Source organism: Meriones unguiculatus, chromosome 1 (assembly GCF_030254825.1).
Source record: "Meriones unguiculatus strain TT.TT164.6M chromosome 1, Bangor_MerUng_6.1, whole genome shotgun sequence".
NCBI classification, from domain to species: Eukaryota; Metazoa; Chordata; class Mammalia; order Rodentia; family Muridae; genus Meriones; species Meriones unguiculatus.
In genome coordinates this window covers 159,059,906-159,074,159 of record NC_083349.1, presented here as the reverse complement: position 1 = coordinate 159,074,159, position 14,254 = coordinate 159,059,906, and the positions used below count along the sequence as shown (strand labels likewise).

Genomic DNA, 14,254 nt, shown 5'->3' with positions numbered 1-14,254 from the left:
AGCCTGACTCCCTGAGGGGGAGTCCAGGCCCCACATGATGGAGAACCAACTCCTGCTAGTTGTCTTCTGACCCACGTGTGTGTGTGTGTGTGTGTGTGTGTGTGTGTGTGTGACCATGTAGGTGCTGCAGATTCAATCTGGGGCCTCTGGAAAAGCAGTTAGAGCTCTAGCCCATTAAATTACCCCACCAGCTTCCCCACACCAGGCATTGTTTCAAGATAGGAAAGAAACTTGGGAAAGAAGGTGAGCTTGGGTAGGGAGATACTGGAGCTGTTGAGGAGCTTGCTACCACGAAAGCACAGAACCTGGAGTTCCAGGCCTGAAACACACACATTTAAACAAGGTCTGGGGTGCTGGTACATGGTTGTTACTCCAGTACTGGCAAGGCAGAGACAGGAGTATTTCTGGGCTAGCCAGTTTAGCTGAATTGATGAGCTCCAGGTCAATGAGAGACACTGCCTCAAAAAACAAAGTGGAGGGCTGAGTGCACTGGTATATACCTTTAATCCTAGCACGTGTGTGTGTGTGTGTGTGTGTGTGTGTGTGTGTGTGTGTGTGTCTAGAGGCAGCTAGATCTCTGTGAGTTCGAAACCAGCCTGGTCAACATACTGAGTTCCAAGACAGCTGAGTTACAGCCGAGTTTTTTTATCTCAAAAAAAAAAAAAACAAAAACAAAACAAAAAAAACACAACAACAAAAGCAAAAACAAAACAACAACAAAAATGCTCAACAACAACAACAACAAAAGCCCCCCCAAAAGGTGGCTCACACTTGGCTCTTGGGGCTTGCGGAGTGAAGTCCTTTGGTTGTCCTTTGGTCTCCATATTCACTCATGGCACACACACTTACTCACTCACACTGAGAAGGCAAACTTACCGTCAGTAATAAGAACCTCTGACTTAGCCAGGCATCCTGGCACACACCTTTATTCCCAGCATCTGGGAGGCAGAAGCAGGTGATCTCTGTGAGTTCAAGGACAGTCTGGCCTTCAAATCCAATGCAGGACAGCCAGGGCTACACAGAGAAACCCTGTCTTGAAAACAAAGAGAGCCTGACTTAGAGGTGGGGGTAGGTCTGAGTGGTACAGTCTTTTTCCAGAATTCCTCAGGTTCTGAGTTCCCATATGTACATGTGATATTTTAGTGTGGCGTGGAGGATGGCGTTATGTATGCTAAATAAATACTCTAGGGCTCAGAGTCCCTAATTTTTAATGCTGTATAATATTTCGTCCTGTTGGTGCACCTTACAATTTTAAGTTATTACCCCAATTATCATATAATTAGAAGCTTAAAAAAGAAACACTCCTACCTGTCTAGTCTTAAGCAGTGCCTAACAGAAACCCTTGTAGGGGCCAGCAAGAGGGCTCAGTAGGTACTAAGCTGTGTGGCCTGAATTCAGCCCCCAGAACCGGTATAGGAGGAGAGAACTGCACGCTGTTCTCTGACCAGCGCATGTACCCGTGTCCTGGCACATGTGGCACCTGTGTGTGCCTGCACACATACACTGAATTGCAATTTTCAAAACCTCTTTAAAGTTTTCTTATAAAAATATCCTTATAGCAGCCTGGTACTTGGCCATATGATTCTTATGATTTGTGGAGGCTGGATTCTTAGTCTCAAATTGGCTGGGTAAAGTGCAAGAACAGACATCTGACCACCTTGGCTGTGGGCTGGCAGCCTGCCCTCCCAGAGTGTCTGATCCCACTCTCAAATTTAATTGGAACCATTGTGTGGTGTTTTACATATCCTTGTAAACCACTTAGATGCTTTTCTGGAAGGAGGAAAAGTCCAAATAAATATATAAGCCCCAAGCCACCTCAGCTTGCTGATTAAATTACCCAGTCTCAAATTCGATTCCATCCTCATTTTATTAAGAGGCAGCTGCTTGCTCTCTTCCAGTTGGCTAATCCTCCAACAGCCAGTGTTCAGGGGGGTGGCTGCCCCCAGGGGACCTAGCCACAATCCCTCTGTCTCAGGAAGCTTTTTTCTTTTCTTCATTTTAGCAGAGTTGAGGATAAAATTCAAGGCTGCCATGGCTACAAAGGCCAGTGCTGATCCATGTCCCAGCTCCTCACTGGGGATTCTAAGCAGGAGCTCTACCACGGAGCCACAGCGCAGTCCCTCACTGGGGGATTTTAGGCAGGGGCTCTACCATTGCCCTGTGTGTCTTAGGATTAATTAACCCTGAGCCTGCTATGGAGCCCTGTGCTTAGTAGGGGCAGCAGCTTCCATGAAAGTATTTGAAAGCTACAGCTCACAAAATGTGATCTGAAGAACTGCTACTTGAAGGCATAGTTTATCCTCTTAGAGCCCATTAGCAGGAATATTAAGATGGGAACCAGAACTCAGCAAAAGAGAGTGCCCGGGGAGGCTGAAGAGATGACTGTCTTGCAGAGAACCTGTAGAACTCGAGCTCCAGGGGCTCTAACTCCCTCTTTTGGCCTCTAAGGGTACTGCACTAATGTGCACATACACACACACACACACATAATTTAAGTATTTGATAAGAACCTTGCTAACTTTTGGTGAGATTGTGGGACGGCTTGGGAGGTGCCTTTGGTGGAATTATAACTGGAAAGGGTAGAACCAGAAGCCGCTGAGGTTTCTCAAGGGGTTTAGGACCTGCGCTTTCCTATAAGTGGGTTTTCTGGTGAGATTCCTAGACGTTTGCAGGTTTGGGACTAATGAGAGTGTTGGAAAGCTTGATTCTCTGCCAGACAGAGGCTTCAACTGGGTGAGGGGCTCTTCTCTCTTCCGATCTGTAATTTTTTTACATGTGTTTATTTGTGTGTTAATGTGAAGGCATCGAATGCCTTGACACACGTGTGGGGTCAGAGGACAACTTGCAGAAGCCAGTTCGCTCCTACTTTGCAGGTCCCAAGGAGTTGAAGTCAGATTGTCAGGCTTAGCGGCAATCACTTTGACCCGTTGGGCAATCTTCCTGGCTCCACACTGTCATTTTAAGCATTTCTCTGAGATAGACCATTGCACCTCCCAGGATAAGACCCTTTATGAATTAGGGACTTTGGTACCAAGAGACATAGACCTCAGTCTTGGAATGGCACTTAGACTCTTCTCAAGCCTTCCAGGTCATTCTCTCAACTCCTATAGAAGTGAACTTGACTGAGCATTTGAACTTAACCCTGCAAGGCAAAACTCAGGATCTGAGTGAGCTGAGACCTGGAGGCCAAACCCCAGGCATTTAATTACTAGGCTGCAGAGAACGCTCCAGCAAGGCGCATGCCAGACAGACAATTATTTTAGGAAATCCCCAGAAGTTGTCTCTTTGTGGTGCTTAGATCTTGCTCCTCTTTTACAATTCACTATTTCAGATATTGGAAGAAATGTCTTGTTTGCTTCAAAGGACATGCCAGGAAGCACAGGCCTGAGATGCTAATTATGTGGACGGGGCTGCTTTGTTTTTGTATAATGAGACTCTTTGGAGGGGGGGGAGGGAGTTCCAGCCTAATTGCCTGGGGACCTGAGCCAGAGGGAGGATAGGCGGGACGTTTGGGCTCCTGTTCATTGTTCAGTTTTGGAAGAATTAGATTTGTTCTGAAAGCAATAGTGCTTTCTCAGGGAGCAAGGGGAAGGGCTTGTGCATCATTTTCCCTGTGTTAGGGTGGACTCCGGTGGACCAAGCCTATAATACCAGCTACCTGGCTGCAGGGCGAGTACAAGACCAGCCCGGGCACCTTAGAGAGACTCTGCCTCAAAAGAAAAAGCAAAAAGAGCTTGCAGAGATGGTTCAGCCGTTAAGAGCACTGGCTGCTCTTCTAGACGACCTGGGTTCAATTCCCAGCACCCACATGGCAGCTCACAACTGCAAGGGTTCCGTGGGATCCTATGCCCTCTTCTGATTTCTCTAGGCATACGTGTAGTGCGTGGCCATACATGGAGGCGAAACATGGGCCCCCATACTTGACCTTACAGAGTGCAGTGCCCAGGTACCCAGGCACCCTTGAAACTGGTGTGGTGTGGAGCAGTTTTGTTTACTGGAAGCACTTGTTGGGGTGCAGAAAAATAAGCCCTTGTACCCAGAGCTGGTGAGCAGCCCAGCGGCCCTGGCCCTGCCCTCCGGGCTCTGTAAAGTTTCCTGGAGTAGTCAGGAGTTCCCTAACGGAAACCAGCCATGGTAGTACTTGGCTGTCATTGCAACCCCCCCCCCGGGGGGTGGTGGCAGAAGTATCAGACCCACGTCCTCCTTGGCTAACATAGTGTGTTTGAGGCTGGCCTGGGCTACATGAAATCGTCTCTCAAAACAAACAAAACTAAATTAAAAAAAAAATCGAGTTCTTCCATAAGTACCTAGGCATGGTGGCATTCTCCTTTAATCCCAGCACTTAAGAAGCAGAGGCAGTTGGATCTCTGTGAGTTCAAGGCCAGCCTGATGTACAAAGCAAGTTACAGGACAGCCAAGGCTATTACACAGAGAAATTCTGTCTGGACAAACCAAAACCAGACCACACTAAACCAACCAACTAACCAACCAACCAACCAACCAACCAACCAACCAACCAACCAACCAAAAAAAACTGGAGAGTAGGCCCAGTGACTAAGAGCATTGGCTGTTGTTCTTTTAAAAAGCCTTGGTTCGATTTCCAGAACCCACCTGGAAGCTCATAGCTGTCTGTAACTTCATCTTTAGGGGACTGAAAACATACAGACACAGGCAAAAATACTCAAAAATACTAAAAAAAACAAGAATTCTTGCCCAGGAGAGGCATGACTCACCAGGACCTGGCGATGCTAGAGGACTTAGGAGGGTCTTGCTGAGTACGCAGATGGAGTAGACTGTGACAGCGTTGGGAGTCCTAGGTGGGGCATACATGGTGCTTCATCTTTCTTTAAGTTCTTACTAGTATAATGTACATAATGAAGGTTATGATGGGGGCTGGAGAGATGGCTCCAAAGTTAAGAGCACTGTCTGCGTTTTCAGAGGTCCTGAGTTCAATTCCCAGCAACCACGTGGTGGCTCACAACCATCCATAATATGATTTAATGCCTTCTTCTGGCAGGCAGGTGCACATGCAGGTAGAGCACTCACATACATTCAATAACTAACTAAATAAAATAGTAATGGTTATGACATTTTCATAACACACATGATGTACTTTAATGATCTTCATTTCATCCACCTCTCTTGTCCCCTCCCACTCCTGCCAACCCCTCCCCTTTCCCAACAAGCCCTTCTACTTTCATGTCTTTTTCTTTGTCTTGTTTTTCTCCTTCCTTCCTTCCTTCCTTCCTTCCTTCCTTCCTTCCTTCCTTCCTATCTTTCTTTCTTTCTTTTGTGACTCAGTGAGGGCTGCTTACAAAGTGTGGTGAGGGGCTGTTCACAGGGCTGTGGGCTCCTTACCAGTGGCCACACCATTGAAGAAATGTCTCCTCCTCCCCAGGAACCATTCCTGCCTGTTAATCCTAAGGCTGGTACAGAACTTCCGAGCCTCCTTCCCAGCTACCATCAACCCTCCGAGATGGTTGTAGCCTCATTAGCCCCTCCCCGAGCAACCATTCATTGTCTGTCAACCCTGAGGGAGGATGTCTCATTGGCTTCTGTTGTATGTAGCCTTAGCTCTGCCTAATTCTGTATGCAAGGAAGAGTAAGAAGGTCAGTAGGTGAGATGGCTCAGCGGGTAGAGATTTGCTACCAAACCCGATGACCTGAGTTCCACTCCTGGGACTCACACCGTGGAAACAGAGACCAACTTCTGTGAGTTGACCTCTGGCTTCCACACGCAGTCTGTGGCACACACTAACCCCTCCCCCACGCACACACACATACACACTATAAATAAGTGTGATTTGTAAAACCAAACAAAAGGTTGGGAAGAAGAGTTCGTCTGAGGGAAGTTGTGTGGGCTCTTACAGGAGGTGTTCCCCCAATTTAGCTAGGGTTTATGGAAGCACAGCCTGACTCATTACCATGTTCTCGGCTGTCGTCTGTGAATGGGTTATTTTTCTTATAAATTAGTGGAGGAGTGGAGCTCAATATGTAGTTAGCTCATTTGCTCACATTTCAATAAGAGAATTTATTGAGTGGGAAGAGAAGGCACTGTGCAGCAGGAGTCCTCATCACCGCTCCTGACTCGGCCTGGCTTACCTCTGCCTCAGCTCCTGGGCGCTGCCTCTGTTCCGGATCAGTAACAGCCATGCAAATGATGCATTTTGTGCTGCTTGTGTGTGGCGGGATGCGCTATGGGCAGGGGTGGGCTCAGGGGATAGAGTGCTTGCCTGGCATGCTCAAAGGCCTGGATTCCTCCCTCAGCACTGCTTGAATTGAGAGTAGGGGTGGATGACTGACTGGCAGCCTAGAACTCAGGACTGGGAGACAGGAGGATCAGGACTTCACATCATCCTCCGCTACAATTGGGAGTTCGAGGCCAGCATGGGTTACATGAGCTCCTGTCTCGAAACAAAAGCAAGTATGCTAGACAGAACTGGCATTCTCCATCCTCCAGCTAGTGGCCGCTACTTGCTGTCATTTGCCTGGATCTGAGCAGCCGCTCTGAGCTGTACTCTGTCTACCGTGAGGACCTAAGCCAGAGCACATCTCTCTTCTGTTTAGAGTCCTCCATGGCTCCCACCTCACTCAGACCGGAAGGCAGCACCCTGGCTGACGCTCACCGGCTCCTTCACTATTGCGCTTGTCACCTCCCCACTCCTGCCTCCCTTCACTTAGAGCCTTGCTCACGCACCCAGGCACGTGACCCCATCTCAGGCCTTTGCCGTTGCTGTTCCCCCTGCCTGGAGCATCTTTCCATACACACATCGGCCCCCTCATCTTCTCCCAGTCTCCACCCAAATGGCTGCTCAACAGTTTTAAATATTTGATCTTCACTAACATGTCTATGCGTGTGGGCGCACACAGGCATATGCAACAGGCACATGTGGGCACATGCCTGTGAACAAAGGACGATGTCAGGCCTCTTCTCCAGGAGCCACTCATCTGCTTTGACGTAGGTCTCCCACTAGCCTGAGGCTCACCAAGGAGGCCGGGCTGGCTAGACAGATCCTCCTGTAACTTGCACCACCAATCGTGGCCTTTTATGTAGGTGCTGGGGATCCGAACTTGGCTCCTCCTGCTTATGCAGCAAGCACTTTGCCCCCTGAGCCATCTCTGATCCTGATGTTTGCTCTTTAAGATGTTTCCAGGCCTGTTGGTGATGGTGTAGCACTCAGGAGGCAGAGGCAGGCAGATCTCTAAGTTTGAGGCCAGTCTGGACTACAGAGTGAGTTCCAGGACAGCCAGTGCTACACAGAGAAATCTTGTGTTGAAACAAACACACAAGATCTGTTTCCCTCCACTCTACAGTTTTTCTTCTGAAACAGGGTTTTCTTAAGCACGACTGGGAGATCGCTGCATTGATTTGAACTTACTGTGGGTAAGTTCACAGAACTCTGGCATTTCAGCAATCCTCCTGCTTCAGCCTCCCGCGTAGCCTGGAGTACAGGAGTGCACCATGGCACCACACTGAAGAAAGGTCTCTCTAGGCAGTCCCAGCAGGCCTCCAACTTACGATCCTCCTGCCTCAGCCCCAAGCGCGGGGTTTACCAGCATGCAGTACTGCACTACCCAGCTCAAAGTCACTGCTTTTTCAGTGGCTATTCTTAGGTCCCTTTGCACACTGAGATTTAATGTGCTGAGTTTCCCTTCCTGGGGCTGGGGCTCAGTAGGCAGAGTGTTGGCCTATCGTGCAGGAGGCCCTGGGTTCCATTCCAAGCATATAAATTAACAGAGGTGGTGTTAAACTCCTGCAATCCTAACACTCAAGAGGTTAAGGTAGATGGATCACAAGTTCAAGGTTACCTTCAGCCATATAGTTAGTTCAAGGCCAGCCTAAGGGGCTCATGAGACACAACATGAATGTGGCAGTCCAAAGACGATCTTGGGTGTTAGTCCCCACTGTCCACCTTGTTTGAGACAGTGTCCTTTTCATTCCTGTGTAAGCCAGGCTAGAAGCTCCAAGAGCATCCGGGGATTTTCCTGTCTGCTCCTTCCACCTTGACGGAATAGTGTTCAGATTACAGACACGGTCTCCTGTGTCTGGTTTATGTGGGGAACCAAACTCAGGTTCTCACAGTTGCATGATCAGTGCTTTAGCTCTCGAGCTATCTCTTTGTGTGTGTGTGTGTGTGTGTGTGTGTGTGTGTGTGTGCTGGCAATGTATATGTGCACGTGTGCGGGGATCAGAGGAAAACCTCAGCTGGTGATGTTCCTCAGCCACTTGCCACCTTCTGCTGGAGACAGAGCCTCTCATTGGCCTGCAAAGTTGTCCAGTTGTTGCCAGAGAGCATCCAGGGATCAGCCAGTCTCTGTCCATTTTCTCATGAGCTCTACAGCAGATCTGAACTAAGGTCCTTGTGCATGCAAGGCCATCTCCCCAGCAAAGGGCTTCTGTCCTTCCCAGCAAGATGTTGGGTTCCTACTCTCTGACTGTACCCTTTCCTCTGCAGACTCTCTTCCAGAGCCCGGAAGAGGGCTGGCAGCTCTATACCTCAGCCCAGGCGCCGGATGGCAAATGCATCTGCACAGCTGTGATCCCTGCACAGAGCACCTGTGCCCGAGATGGGCGGAGCAGAGAGCTTCGGCAGCTCATGGAGAAGGTAGGGACCCGGCAGGCACTGGTGGAAGGCTGAGATGCCCTCTTGGTTCCCACTACACATGTCTCCTCATAGGCTAAAACACAGAAGATCCAGCCAGGTGGATTGTTCTAAAGTGGCCAATGAATGAGATCCCATCTAGATAGATTTTTTTCATTTATTTGTTTTTTAATTTACATTAAATATTTAATTTTCTTTGTTTTTTTTTTTTGTTTGTTTGTTTTGTTTTTGTTTTTGAGACAAGGTCTCAGTGTAGTCCTGACTGTCCTGGAACTCATTCTCTAGATAAGGCTAGCCTTGAATTCAGAGATCTACCTGCCTCTGTCTTCTCAGTGTTGAGGTTTAAGGCACCTTTCTTCTTTTTATTGCTCCTGCTTTGTTTGTTTTGAGACAGTCTCACTGTGAAGCTCTGGCCGGCCTGGAACTTGATATGTGAACCAGGCTAGCCTCAGACTCACAGAGATCTACTTGCCTCTTCTCTAGTCCTGGGACAAAGAACATGCACCACCATGCCTGGCTTGCCTTCTTTTTTGAGATAGTATCATGTAGCCCAGGCTGTCCTCAAACTCACGATGTCATAAAGCCAAAGCTTTGAATTTCTGATCCTCCTGCCTCTGTCTTCAGAGTGTTGGGATGACAGATGTGTGTCCACTTTTGTCTTCAGGTGAATTCCTTCATTCATTATTTGTTTGAGGTTTCCAAAGATGAAAAATTCACAAGCTTGTAGTACAGGGAAGGCTATAGTGTCAGGGGCATCATCTGAGTTTCTTCTTGAGAACTCAGGCCTGCAAGCCAGAGCTTCAGGCAGCCTTAGGTAACCCTCCTTTTCAGGCAAGGGTCTCACCTTTACTGTCAAGGCTCATGCAAAGATTCTGCACATCTGTAATGCCAGGACTTTGGAGGCTGAGGCAGAATAACTGCCACAAATTTGAGTCCTGCCTGGGCTATATAGGAAGGCCCTGTTGGATGGGAGGTGGGGAGGGGTGGGGAGTTGCCACCAAGCCTGATGACCTAAGTCAGTCCCCAGGTCCCACACAGTTAGAAGAGCGAATGAACTCTGACAAGTTGTCCTCTGACTGACACACACTTGAACCAATCTGGCTGACGTATGAGCTCCAGGTTTGGTGACCCTGCCTCAAAAAATTAGGTGGAAAACTGCCAACATCAATGTCTGACCTCCAGACACACGCAGATACGTATGCACACACTTACACGTCCAAATAGGTATGAATGAATACACACCAAACAATATACACACTTATGTACTTAATATTTATGCACACAGATACATAAATGCATACATAAATATGTATGCACACACATATATACATTTACATATAGACATGTCTACACACATACATACACACCTAGATATACAGATATATATGCACACACACACACACACACACACACACACACACAGATTCCTTTCCTGGCTGCCTCTACTTCATCTGTCCCCAGGATGTTTTGGACCCTCTGTTTGATGGCTGAAGTCCCTGTCACTGCCCATTTGTCAGCTGTGATACCTGCAACCACTCCCCTCACTGAGCAGAGGAGGAAGCTGAGACTTGGCAGAGAGGAGCACCTGGGTACCTGCACACCCCCCCCCCCCCGCACACACCGACTCTCAGAACCCTGCTCTGCCCACTCCCCCTGCTGGGACTGCTTTCCCCCAAAGCTGTGGACTTTCACATAGTGCCCTTTGATTGTTCACAGTGGCTGAAAAACATAGTTCATGGCGTGAATGTGTGATGTGGACTTCTGGGTCTTGTATAGCCTAGGCTGTTTTTGAACTCAGTGTGTATCCAAAGACAACGTTGAGCTTCGAATCCTCCTGGCTCCACTTCCCAAGTGGATTGCATTACAAGTGTGAATACAGCTTATGCTGGGGAGGGATCCAGGGCTTTGTACACTCCAGACAAACTGTCTAAGAACTGAGCCAAAGCTCCAGAATCCCCCCTCCCCCATTACTGCCTTTTGTTTTGTGTTAGAGGCAAGGTTACACTCTGATCCAGACTGACCTGGAACTCGCTCTGCAGCGTTGGCTGAGCTGGAAGTAATGGCGCTCCTCCTGCTTTAGCCTGAGTGCTGGGATTACAACTGTGACCCACCACTCCTGGCTCCTTTTGGTTTTTCAGGACAGGGCTTCTCTTTGTAGTCCTGGCTGTCTGGGAAATTGCTCTGTAGACCAGGCTGGCTTCAAACTTACAGAGCGCCACCTGCCTCTGCCTCCCAAGTGCTGGGATTAGAGGGTGCGCCATCACTGCCCAGCCTAGCTCCTTCTTTTGAGGTTACTCTTGAAATTCTGATGCTTTGGTTTACACCTCCAAGTGCTGGGATCACGGCCTGTGCTACCACACCTGGCTCTGATCTTCACTTTGGAAAGCACCCTCTGCCTAGCTGTGTCAAGAACTTACTGCAGGTCAGGATGGTGGAAACCAGGACACAGGGAACAGGTGACAGGTGTGAGGGGATGAACCTGCTATTGGAAGGTTACCAGTGAGAGCAGGGGGGAGGAGGGCTGCCAGGCATCTATGCTGGTCCTGCCTGCCTAGATGCCTGGAAACCTGCCTGCCTGCCTGGTTTCCGTGAGTGGCTGGGAGGAGGAGCTTGTCTCCTGAATGGTTCTCCTTCTAGGTCCAGAATGTGTCCCAGTCCATGGAGGTCCTTGAGCTCAGGACGTATCGGGATCTCCAGTATGTTCGCAGCATGGAGACTCTCATGCGGAGCCTGGATGCCAGGCTCAGGGCAGCCGATGGGTCAGTCTCAGCCAAAAGCTTCCAGGTAGGTTCTTCTGAGCTCAGTTCAAAAGTCAAGAGACTGGTTGGAGGTGCCTGGGAAGGTGCTGAGGTAAAAGTGTGTGCTGTGAAAGCAAGAGGACCTGAATTCCAAGGGTGGGGTCATGTCTAGAAAGAAATGAGAGGTTGGCTGGCTCTGGGGTCCGGAAGGGAAAGGCATCCTTTGGCAAGGGCCGAGTGTTACATCCAAGATGATAGGGCGAGGGTAAGGGTCAAAGGTCAAGGTTCAGGGGTCAGATTGGTGTCCATTCTCTCCTGGTGAGCAGGAACTGAAGGACAGGATGACAGAGCTGCTGCCCCTGAGCTCGGTGCTGGAGCAGTACAAGGCAGACACACGGACCATTGTGCGCCTACGGGAGGAGGTGAGAAACCTCTCCAGCAACCTGGCTGCCATTCAAGAGGAAATGGGCGCCTATGGGTACGAAGACCTGCAGCAGCGCGTGATGGCCCTGGAGGCCCGACTCCATGCCTGCGCTCAGAAGCTGGGTATGTCTTGACCCTGAAGCTTGGCCCCTGATCTCCACACCCAACCCTAAGGTTACCCTATGCTCCAGAGCTAGGCATGGTTTGGCATCTAACTGCCAAAGCTCCCTTTGGTCTCCCCAACCCAAGGCCACAGCAGGCCTCACAGCTGGAAGTGGCCTTGGCTCCTGATTTCCAACTCTTTGTGTGTATGTTGACGTCCCCAGATCACACCGAGGTTCCCTCCCTGACCCTTGACCCCCAGCACTTCCCAATGCAACCCATGCTTGCCTCCCCTGAGCTCCTGCTGCATTTTATCCTCACTCCTGCTGTCCTCATCTCCCAGGCTGTGGGAAGCTGACGGGAGTCAGTAACCCCATTACCATTCGGGCCATGGGGTCCCGATTCGGCTCCTGGATGACTGACACAATGGCCCCCAGTGCAGACAGCCGGGTGAGTGATCCTAACCCCAAAGGCCTGAGGTAGTGACTGCCTGTAGGTGGCCAGACAGTCCCCACTTTAGGTTTCATTTTTAGTTGTAGGTGTATGTGGGGGGTGCACTTGAGCGCACTGCGCTTGAAGGCCAGAAAAGGGCACTGGACGTCCATAGAGCTGGAGTTACAGCTGTTTGTGGGCCACCTGATACGAGTGCTGGGGATTTAACTCAGGTCCTCTGCAAGAGCAATCAGTACCCTTAACTGCCGACATTTTTTTTTTCTTTTGAGACAAGAGTTTCACTACGTAGAACAGGCTGGCCTCAAACTCAAGAGAGCTGCCTGTCTCTGCTTCTTGAGTGCTGGGATCAAAGGTGTGTGCCACCATGTCCAGTCCACTTAATTTTTTATAATCACATTATTTATTTCTTTAGTGGGTCTGTTTGTTTTCGCGTGTGTGCACAGATATGTGTGTATGTGCGCACCACAGCATGTGTGTGTCGAGTCAGAGGACAACTGGCTTGGGTCAATTCCCTCCTTCCACCATGTGGGTCTTGGGGATTGAACTGAGGTCGTCAGGCTTGGAAGCAGGCACTTTTACCCAACTCTGAGCAATCCCACCAGCTCACACACCAGTAACTTGTAGCCCATCATTCTGAGTCCCTGGGTCCTCAGACCTTCCCTTGACTGCCTAATGCCTATGCAACTGAGGTTCTTCTGTCCTCGCCAGTGTGTGTCTGCTGCCTAGAGAACATGGTTGCAAGGTGCACTCACGTGTCGTTTGATAGCGGGGGACGCGTTCTGAGAACTGCACTGTTTGTTGGGCAGTCTTGTCACGGTGCAGACATCCTAGAGCATTTGCACAAACAAAGATGGCCTGGGGCTGGGGAGGGAGCTGGCACAGTGGGCAAGAGTGCCCAGTACCCACAGAAGAGGCCATGCGCCTCAGTGCTGTGTGGAGCAGAGACAGGAAGACCACTGCAGCTTGCTGGCTGCTAGCTCTAGGTTAAGTCAGAGACTCCATCTCAAGGAAAGAAGGTGGAGTGCGACACAGCGGGACACCCAGTGTCCTTCTCTGGCCTCTGCCTGGTTCATCTCTGCGGCTGATAAAGATACTCTGGCAAAGCAACTTAGGGAAGAAAGGGGCTTGGTTTAACTTCCAACCCCAGGTTAAATCCCAGTTCCGCTACTGTAGAGAAGTCAAGGGAGGAATTTCACACAGCTAGTCAATCACAACCACCACAGTCAGACAGGGAGAAGTGCAGGCATGCATTCTTGTTTGCTTGTGCTCAGTTTCTCCACTCTCATCAGTCAGGACTCCTAGTCCAGGATATGGTGTTGCCCATGGTGGGCTGGGTCTTCCCACATTAATGAATAAGTCAAGACAATCCCCTATAGAAATGCCCACAGGCCAACTCAGTGTAGATAATCTCTCGTTGAGACTCACTTCCTAGGTAATTCTCTGTTGTTTCAAGCTGGCATTAAAGTTAACCATTGTGGGCCAGAAAGATGGTTCAGTGGTTAAGAGCACTGGCTGCAATTCCAGAGGTTCTGAGTTCCATTCCCATGGTGGCTCAGAACCATCTGTAATGGGATCCAATGACCTTTTCTGGTGTGCTGGTGCATAAGCAGATAGAGCCCAAAATACATAATAAATAAAGCTTTAAAAAGCTGACAATCACAGTGGGCGATCAGATGTCGCAGAGCAAGGCAGTGACTCACCACTCCATCATGATCGCTGACCTCTGATGATGATGGTACAATCAACTGGTTAGTTTGGAATTGGATTTGAATTTAAATAGTCCTGTCCATTCTTAGCCAGGGACACTTGAGCATGTGCCTTAATATCATTCTTCTAATTTTCTTATCCTCAATGTGGTCCTTCAGCATTGAAGTTCTTAAGTCTTAGCTCAGTAACGAGGGCATTTTAACATGGCGCTGATAATGATGCTGCTGA

At 49.3% G+C, this 14,254-nt stretch overlaps 1 protein-coding gene across 3 annotated transcripts in view; it reads left to right on the top strand.

Moving 5' to 3' along the window:
• The window catches only part of Olfm2 (olfactomedin 2), a 75,262-nt gene that overhangs the window by 58,762 nt on the left and 2,246 nt on the right, over positions 1 to 14,254 (top strand). For all 3 annotated transcript variants that reach the window (XM_021652490.2, XM_060370016.1, XM_021652489.2), the window contains 4 exons: positions 8,457 to 8,606; positions 11,241 to 11,387; positions 11,668 to 11,887; positions 12,210 to 12,316. In XM_021652490.2, coding sequence (XP_021508165.1) covers positions 8,457 to 8,606; positions 11,241 to 11,387; positions 11,668 to 11,887; positions 12,210 to 12,316 — 624 coding nt within the window. The remainder of the gene's footprint in view (positions 1 to 8,456; positions 8,607 to 11,240; positions 11,388 to 11,667; positions 11,888 to 12,209; positions 12,317 to 14,254) is intronic.